Below are 10,262 nucleotides of genomic sequence, written 5' to 3' on the forward strand. Positions count from 1 at the left end.
GGCATGAATAATTCAAGGTGTGTCGGCTCGTCTCCTCAGCGTGTTTTTTGCACCTTCAGCAGCAGTAAATTTACCTGTACTGGATCGTCTCGGAGGTTGTAGAAGCTCGCAGTTTGGTCATCAGGATTCTGACGATGTTGAAGAGGAAAATGAAGTTAATCTGCGGGAAAATCCAACACAGAGCCTGGATTAAATCTGCTCCTCGTTTTACATCTTTATCCAAACACAAACACACAAATAAATCCTATTAAAACAGTCAAAATAAACTCTTGTCGCTTCACAAAACGATAAACATTTCACTAATTCAACAAATCTCTCTAAGCCTTTCAAATAAACATAATTAAAAAATATTTTAAAGGATTAAAAACCGCAAATTACAATATGTATTTGATTTAATGCTTGTCATCCTTCTTGTAAAAGGCCCAGCCAATAGGAGTGTGTGATAGGGGCTCTCGAGCCGGCCCRTGGCATAGGTAGCATAGGCAAACACTAAGGGCACCATCCATCTAGGGGGCACCACAAATGCAGGGGCAGAGCTAGACTTTTTGCACATACAAATAAAGAAAAGTACCCTGGATTTGGAAATTCAAGATGAAATGTCTCTAATTTTGCTGTTTAATAATATATTGAGCTGACATTTTATGCTAATGATCCAGAATTYGGTATAGTTGAAGCCAAGTTGAATCCCCACGACATTTTGAACGCTAACCTTATTTTTAAGCTAAGGGCTAATGCTAATTTAAAAAAAATCTGACAATTTTAAACATGTAAAGCTGAAAATTGATCTACCAGTAGCTGACAAGAATGTTCAACAAATTCTAAATGYAAATAAAAAATTCAAGATGGCCACCACAGCTAATTTCAAATGGCTATAATTCAGAACTACTGAGCTGAAACTTGGTGTTTTGGTAGCTGAGAGTGAGCCCCAATAGACTCCAATACAATCCAAGATGACCACCTAAGCTAAATTTAAATGGCTATTACTCAGCTGAAATTTGGTCTGGTGGGAGCTACAGTCAAATTAAAAATTAAAAAAATTAAAAATGGCAGCTACATGGCAATACTCAAAGTTTCTCAAGGAACTTTTCCAGCTGCTCCATCTCTTTGCTATGTTACAGACCCTCCTCGAGATGCCACACAATTTTCATTAACTGGTTCTTAAACACAAAATTATTACACACAATTGTCACAGTGGTTTAGAAAAGTTTTTTTTTTCTTCACACACTGATAGGTACCCTTCTGCACTAGATAATACATACTGACAGATACTTACTCTATTTTTGTTCAAAATTTACCATATTTTAATCTCACAAGTGTCAATCATTTGGGGGTGGCATCTGGGGTGGCCAATCAGGTACCAGGGGTGGCAAGTGCCACCCCTGGCTACCCCTCTGGCTCCGCCCCCGCACAAAAAGTATTTAGTAATTTTTCATCAGAATATAGTTGATTTATTCTGTAGAATGATCACTGGTTCCTCAGGTTTATTAAGGTAACTTGTTCTATAGGTTTCTCAGCTGCTTAGTTCCTACATGAAGTGTTATTGTTTATGCTGCAGAGGATGTTTCATGAAAAAATGATCATATGATGCAGTCAAGACTAACGACTGGTGCTCAGTGTGTAAACAGAAAACAAAACTGGGATAATAGAAGTCTCATTTCTGAGCTCAGACAAAGTTCAGGTTAAAGTCTGGTTCATAAAACCTTCATAAAAAACTGGTTTTATGTTGTTTTATTAATCCCAACGGTTTAGTAAAATGCTCTTTAAAAAACTGAAATATGCAGAGTTTTGAGAAAATGTTTTACTAAATTTTCTGGGGGAGTACATGCCTAGACCCCCCTAGAACTGCTTCAGTCCATAGCTGCTGGTTAACATGAACAGGTGTTCCTCATTGCTGTCAGCAGATGTTGTATGTATGAAGTAGACCTCTGGTATTTTTGTTTCAAATGAATCATATTGTTAACTATTTTAACTGGACAACCTGGTTTCTAAAGATAAAAAACAATTTAAAAAAGAAAACCTTTTTATTTGGTGAATGTATGTAAATTGGCAGTGAGATTTAGAAAACTGCACAAGGGGCACCACCTGAAATCTTGCCTATAGCACCAAATTGGGTCAGCTCTGGCAACTACCGCACCCAAATGTACACTATACGGCCAAAAGTATTTACTCAAACATCCAAATGACTGTGCACCAGCGCACAATGCAAGGTCCATAAAGACATGGAGGCAGAGTCTGGTGTGCATGAACTTGACTGGCCTACACAGAGTCCTGAACTCAACCTGATAGAACATCTTTGGGATGAATTAGAGCAGAGACTGAGAGCCAGGTCTTCTGTCCAAAATCAGTATGTGACCTCACAAATGTGCTTCTGGAAAATGGTCAAAAATCCTCATAAACACTCCTAAACCTTATGGACAGCCTTCAGAAGAGTTGAAGCTGTTCTAGCTGCAGAGGGTGAACCAATGTCATATTGAACCCTACGGATTAGGAATGGGATGTTAATTAAACTCATATATGAGTCGAGACAGGTGAGTGAATACTTTTGGCAATATAGCTCGATGTCTGCAGAACTGACAGAATTGTGTTTGGTGAAAAGCTTTGGAGACCATCTAAACATTTAAACTCCGAAAAGGTAATTAGAAAACATCTCCTAACCCACAGGATGGATTTCCATAAAAAAAAAAATAATCGGTGGACATACACCAGACCACCTCAAAACCAAGCTGACGGGTCAAGATGGCTGCCACAGCCAATCACAGCAAACCCACAAATGGCTGCGTCGTTTAAAGATTTGGTTTTAACAGACGTTAAAAAGAATCCAGCAGATTTAACAGCTGCAGTAAAAGTAAAGAATGTGAAGTTTCTTCCAGCTGTTTTCCTGACAGCAGAGACTGAAAACTGAACCAGAACCCGCTGAGCTCTTTTACGGGTCTGAAGATCCACCGACGGGTCAGAAAACTGTGGGATAATTCAGCTCGTAAAAAAAAAAAAAAGCTGTGGCTTCACCAAGTGACAGAAGAGGAGATAAAAATCGATCGCTCCAGGAGCTGAGGGGATGATGTAACACGGAGGCAAAAAATAGATGTAAGAATGTTTTCCACAGCCAGATGACCTGACCTCGACTCCAACAAATGTACAGCTGGCTTTCTAGGACCACACACACACAAACACACACACACACACACACACATACACCAGCCTGGGTGATTCCTGCTTATCCAAACAACTGTAATAACATCCTGATTTAATTTGTTGGAACAGGACCGTCCCTCTGACAACCCTCACAGGAGAAAACGCCAACATCCGGATGACCCGACGTTGATCCTGCAGGACCCGGCGCCCGGCAAAGGCACCGAACCCGGGGAYGAGGTGCTGCTTTATTTTCCAAACAAAGCAGCGGAGAGATATGGAATGAGGCAGATGTGTGCTGGAGGGGGAGACAGACAGTCCAGTGGAGCGCCTCTTAAAGAGATTTTCTTTTTTTCCGATAAGTAAAGAGAAAGTGGGAAGGTCACTTTAGAAGAGGAAGGCTGGCAGGGATGTTCTGACTGGAACGGAGCCGGAATGAGGCCAAACTGTCTCAGCGAGAGTGGCTCCTCTGGCAGAGGGAGCAGGTTCTGTGACAGCAGGTGGACCGGAGCCAGAAATAACTCAGATCATCAGGTGCTGCTGTTAGAAATACACCAAATTATACCTGATGTGAAAAACAATAACAGTGATCACTGATGCAATAATGATTACAGAAAGACATTTAAAATAATGGAGCCAATCAAAATGAGTCATATCAGACGTGTTTCAAAAACATTAAAAAACATCAAGTAAACCAAGATAAAACATAAAGGAAACCAAGAGAATACATCARGTAAACCAAGAGAAAACATCAAGTAAACCAAGATAAAACATCAAGTAAACCAAGATAAAACATCAAGTAAACCAAGATAAAACATAAAGGAAACCAAGAGAAAACATCAAGTAAACCGAGAGAAAACATCAAGTAAACCGAGAGAAAACATNAGAGAAAACATCAAGTAAACCAAGATAAAACATAAAGGAAACCAAGAGAAAACATAAAGGAAACCAAGAGAAAACATCAAGTAAACCAAGAGAAAACATCAAGTAAACCAAGAGAAAACATCAAGTAAACCAAGAGAAAACATCAAGTAAACCAAGAGAAAACAAAGTAAACCAAGATAAAACATCAAGTAAACCAAGATAAAACATCAAGTAAACCAAGAGAAAACATAAAGGAAATACCAAGTAAAATAGAAGAAAACCAGGAGGAAGCTCAAAGAAAACTAGGACGAAAACATAAAGGAAATACTAAGGAAACCAAGAGGAAACCAGAAGGAAACCAGGAGAAAAGAACTGAAGAAAACCAAGAGTAAACACCAGGGAAATGCCAAAGAAATTAAGAGGAAACTGAAAGGAAACCAGTAGGAAACCAGAAAAAAATGAAGAAACAATAAAGAACTCCACCAGTGATGGAGGTATTACTGGGTAATTGACTAAACAAAAGCATTCGGAGAAACTGAACACRGTTTAAGGAACTGGTGTTGTGATCACGACGGGATCAACCATGACAAAAGTCAGAAAACTACATATACACTACAAAATAAAACAGGAAGTGACGATCCTGAAACAGAACAAAAGTAAATACCAAGAAACCAAAATTGTTCAAGAGAACCTGGAGCTGTCTATCTGTATCGATTATTCCTTCAAACTCAGCACATCTCTGCTTGTTTTAAATGTATTTTCCATTGAGGACTAAACCACTTTTTTTAAATTAGAGTTTGTGAGTTTTAAAGTAAAATGATGCCCTCATCCTGTTTGTCCGGTTTGATTCCTCCACCTGTCACCTTTGTTCAGTCGTTTCGCTGACTGAATGAAGGTGAAGAAGCTCAGCGATTCGTTACCTCCGGCAGTTCTAATGGTCTCACTCCACCATTCTGCACCGTCGCTGCTGAAATCTGACATTTAAGAAAAGAGTATTTAATTGGACCAAAGCTGGCGTTCTGTCCCCGAGTGTAGGATGAGTCACCAACTCAGAATTATCATCAAAAATGTCAAGAAAACGACTTTTTGTGGTCATTTGTTGTCAAATAGTCGACACAAAACTGATCAAATACAAAGTTTTAAAGGTCAGTTAATTATATTTGGACCTAAAGTTGTGATTTTGTTTCAAGTTTATGAAATCTTTGTTTCTTTCATGGAAGAAGCTGTATGTTTTTACAAAAACTGAGCTAATAATTGGTGTGGTAGTAGCTGGGAGTCATTCTCAACACAAACTAAGTATTACTAAATCATGAGAGAATTGTGACACAATTTTCAGTTTTAGTCAAATCGAAACATATCTGAGACACCTGCAACCAAATCAAAACAAGTCTGAGACACCTGCAAATAAATTGAGACAGGTTTGAGACACCTAAAACCAAATTAAGACAAGTTTGAGACACCTACAACCAAACTGAGACAGGTTTAAGACATTTGCAACTAAAGGTTTGAGACACCTATAACCAAATTGAGACAGGTTTAAGACATTTACAATTAAACTGAGACAGGTTTAAGACATTTACAACCAAACTGAGACAGGCTTAAGGCATTTAAAACTAAACTGAGACAGGTTTAAGACATTTACAATTAAACTGAGACAGGTTTCAGACATTTAAAACTAAATTGAGACAGGTTTGAGACACCTGCAACCAAATCGAGACAAGTCTGAGACACCTGCAAATAAATTGAGACAAGTTTGAGACACCTAAAATCAAATCAAGACAAGTTTGAGACATTAACTAATTAAAGATAGTTTGAGACACAACTAAATTAAGACAAGTTTGAGACACCTATAATCAAACTGAGACAGGTTCAAGACATTTACAACCAAACTGAGACAGGTTTAAGATATTTAAAACTAAATTGAGACAGGTTTGAGACACCTGCAACCAAATCAAGACAAGTCTGAGACACCTGCAAATAAACTGAGACAGGTGTGAGACACCTAAAAGCAAATTAAGATAAATTTGAGACATCTGTAACTAAATAAAGATAGTTTGAGACACTTACAACTAAATTAAGACAAGTTTGAGACACCTACAACAAAACTGAGACAGTTTTAAGACATTTACAAGYAAAATGAGACAGGTTTGAGACACCTATTACCAAACTGAGACAGGTTCAAGACATATACAACTATACTGAGAAAAGTTTGAGACACCTAAAACCAAACTGAGACAGGTTTGATATATTAAAACATATTGAAAACTTTGTGACTCATTCAAAGGAACTGAAACTCTCAGGAATCTTTAGAGATATTTTGGAGACTCTGACCAAAAATGAACCTCATTTGTTTCCTTTGTGAGTCAAACAGTTTATAACCTTATCAAGTGGTCATAATGTTATGGCTGATTTCTGTACCTAACAAAGTCAGTTCAACATAAGAAACTGAAATTTTTAAGGCAGTAAATGTTTGTTTTTCTTTCAAAATGATTGATGTTTATGGTCTAACCTCAGTGGGTAAATCTTGTTCACTTTAAGTTTTTCTAACAAAAAGAAACTTCAATAAATCCTATTTCAGCACATTTGTCTGCATTTATGTATGAAAATATTAAACCTACATGTAGTTTAAAGGATTCAGCAGGGGAGTAAACGTGACATGTGGCAGAAATGAAGCAAGGAATGAGTTTTTACAAATCAGACGGAAGAAAATTGGTGTAAAAAATGACAAAAGATTGTTGGAGGAGCTGAAAGTCTGTAACATCTTTCACCGGCTCAAAGGTTGGAAGAGCTTCTTCTACCGGTCCAGTTTATTATTATTAATGTTCCTTTTAGTTATAATTTAAAGTTAAACTGGAAGTGGATCAGAAGAGGTTTCAGCTGAAGAAGCTGATTTACAACCGTTAATGCTCGAAGATGAAGTCATGAAAGAAAAGCTCAGATGTTCTAACAGCGTTTGGAAACGACCCATTTTCTCCAGGACCGAACATACGCATCATTCTTGTTTTCCATCCCAGAGTTTAAAACGAAGCACAGATGTTTTCGAGTGGCAGATATTAAAAAAATTAAGCCCAGGAAAAAACWAAGTTCCCATTTATCACCGTTAGGATGAAGAATGAGCCGCGGTCTCCGGCTCGTCACGGCCGCCAGACATAATGAAGACTAATTACATCAGCAGGTAACATCAGACAGAACCAGTCCTTACCACCAGGACCAGGATCATTGGACCCTGGTAGATGTAGTCGGTGTAGACKCCCGCCCGCTTCCCAAACCAGCACCTGAAATACAAACAGAAGCATTTTTACAACCCGATGTTTAGTTTGTAGCTTACGCACCTGTTCTGAATTCAAGCTGATCAAAAAATGACTTTTAAATTTGTTTAGTTTGGAGTTTTCAGCTAAAATTAGTCTAATGTTTATAGGAGTAAAAAGTCAAATAAAAAGTATTTTCAAGTTTTTAGAATAACTTTCTTAAAGTCCAAACCTCAAACTAATTACAAATTTCCTTACAAAATGTCTAATTAAATTAAACCAATGAGACAYGTGGTCAATAATTCAACCAGACACCTGCTAAACATCTGCCATTATTTGTGTTTTTAAGGTAATTATTTAAACAAACAGCTAAAAAAAAGCTTAAATTTTAATAAACCAAATAATCAGCTGAGGCATCAAAACCAACATAAACACATAAAGGAAACCAAATGCATGAGGAAAAACTGGGTAAAACAAACAAGAAGAGGAGATAAAGGAAACAGCTGAGCTGATGAGACGATGGAGAACAGGTGTGAGAGGAGCTGAGAGCCGCTGATGACTGAATCATTCGAAACAAGTGTTTGAGAAAAACAGTTAATCTTGTGGAACGTATTTTATTTAGTGATACCTTGGTTTACGAATGTCACAACGAACAAGTTTTTCTAAATACGAGCTGCCTCGGACCATTTTTTTGCTTTGATTTGAGAGCTAAAATTTGGGTTACAAGCTAGTGCGCTCTATTGTGTGTGTTTTTATACAATATTCGTTATTTATGATCACAAATTGCAAAGTTTACTTTTTCTTTGGGGCTGGGGGTTCATAACAGATTAATGGAATTTTAGTTAGAGATGCACGATATATCGGCATTAATATCGGTATCAGCCGATATTGGTCATTTTAAGAATATCGGTATTGGTCCGATATGTAAAACTGGGCCGATATTAACGTCCGATATTGATTTTCCAATTTTTAGTTTTAGTTTCTGTTTTGGGAGGAGAGATGGTCGGTTGAGCAGCATCTGTTTGATCATGATAGTGATATTGACGCTGTGCAGCCAGGAATAACTGAAGTAGAACCATGTCAGAGGTCTGGTCTTTTATGTACGGTATCAAAAAAAGACCCAAGTGTGTTTGTGTGTATATGTATAATATAATTTGTGTCTTTGTGTAATATCGATAAACATTGGTTATTGGCCGATAACAGCAATAATTATATCGGATATTGATATCGGCTGAAATTGTCATAACGGTGCATCCTTAATTTTAGTGCATTTCTGTGGGGAAACTAATTTGACGTACATATAATTTATTGCATCGCCTTGCTTACAATATCACTTTATATCCCGATATCGTGACCCCGTGTTTGTGATACGTATCATATCACCAAAATCTTGCCAATACAAAGCCCTAAATTCAAGGCACCACTGTATTTTTATTCCCTTCCACAACAGTTTCAAGGCGAAACTTTAAAAAACGCTGCAGTTTAGAGGTTTTTTTTAATATTTTACGTCAGGAGTTTCACAGAATTTCAACCTGTAGTTTTGTGACRTTTTAGAAGAGAAAACATGACGCTGCACTCAGAGCAGATCGTGGAACAGAGTTTCCTTCCCAGAACTCAGAAACCCAACCTGCTCACAGCAAACCAAATATTTAACCTGAAGTATCTGAAACTGGTCGTTCGGCTTTTATGATCATTAAAAGAAGAAGATCGACATGACAAGTTGTTTAAACGGGTTGAAGAGAACTTGACACAGAGAAACTCCCTGAATGTTTAATTTGTGGGCAAGAGACGCTCGGAGCTAAAAATGCAGCCATTAAAGCAGCTTTAAAGTTGTCTGCTTTTAGCTCAGCGCCTGTATTTGCATTCCCCCGTGAACCGGTTCTCTGCAGCTAATGGGCAAAGAAACCTAGTCTGTACATTGTGTCAACACTCCAGACTGTTTCAGCAGATCTGGACCTGATTGGTTTGCTTCTCTGGCAGCAGCACGAGTCATAATCAACTACAGTTTATGGTAATGAAAGAAAACGTCCCTCAGAGTTTCAGCTAAGAGAAACTCGACCTACAGGACTCTGCAGACTCCGGATTTATTCCCAGCACGCTGCAGAGCATTGTCGCTTCAGTTAAAGGTGCCAAAGGAGAGCAGCAGCTCCAATTAAAAGGCAAATTGAGTTCGAGCTGATAAATAAGCAGGAATGTTCTGCAATACTGATGAGATTACAGCAGATAATTAATACACATTCATCTTCTTAATGCGCTGCACTTTGCCTTTTTTCTTTTTCTGAGCAGAGTTGGAAAAGTTTAACATCAGACATCAAAAAGGAAAAGCTCACTTCTCGTTGTCGTAGTACAGCTTCCCGATGGCCCACGCCACGATTATCGGGAAGGGGATACCTGCGAGATAAAAACAAGACCAAACCTCAGATTCTCTTTGTCTTTCTGTGAACAAACCACCCAGAATCAAATCTTTAATAATGTAGTTTCAATGGTTTTTAAAAAGCCCACATATATACAAACACCCACTAATATTTAGTTAAATGTCTTCTKACAGCAGCTTCCACCTGGACCTCAGGAGTTTCTGTCTCCATCGACAAAGTCTGATATTTAAATGCTTTGTTTCTTAGCAGAACTGGTTGGATTTCTTTAAAAAGGTTGGACACTTCATCTTCCTCTGTGGAGACAGACTGAGATGTGGATGGATGGATGGATGGATGGATGGATGGATGGATGGACGGAAGGATGGATAAATGGATGGATAAATGGATGGATAGATGGATGGATGGAAGGACGGATAAATGGATGGATGGATGGATGGATGGATAAATGGATGGATAAATGGATGGATAGATAGATAAATGGATGGATGAATGGATGGATGGATGGATGGATGGATGGATGGATGGAAGGACGGATAAATGGATGGATGGATGGATGGATGGATAAATGGATGGATAAATGGATGGATAGATAGATAAATGGATGGATGAATGGATGGATGGATGGATGGATGGATGGATGGATGGA

At 38.2% G+C, this 10,262-nt stretch overlaps 1 protein-coding gene across 3 annotated transcripts in view; it reads right to left on the reverse strand.

The window, feature by feature from the left end:
- Positions 1-10,262, reverse strand: part of LOC106521999 (corticotropin-releasing factor receptor 1) — a 100,835-nt gene that overhangs the window by 9,107 nt on the left and 81,466 nt on the right. For all 3 annotated transcript variants that reach the window (XM_014014819.1, XM_014014820.1, XM_014014818.1), the window contains exons 9-11: positions 9,572-9,632; positions 7,196-7,268; positions 75-160 (exon numbers count right to left, since the gene is read on the reverse strand). In XM_014014819.1, coding sequence (XP_013870273.1) covers positions 75-160; positions 7,196-7,268; positions 9,572-9,632 — 220 coding nt within the window. The remainder of the gene's footprint in view (positions 1-74; positions 161-7,195; positions 7,269-9,571; positions 9,633-10,262) is intronic.

Source organism: Austrofundulus limnaeus, unplaced genomic scaffold (genome assembly GCF_001266775.1).
Source record: "Austrofundulus limnaeus strain Quisiro unplaced genomic scaffold, Austrofundulus_limnaeus-1.0 Scaffold119, whole genome shotgun sequence".
Lineage (NCBI taxonomy): Eukaryota > Metazoa > Chordata > Actinopteri > Cyprinodontiformes > Rivulidae > Austrofundulus > Austrofundulus limnaeus.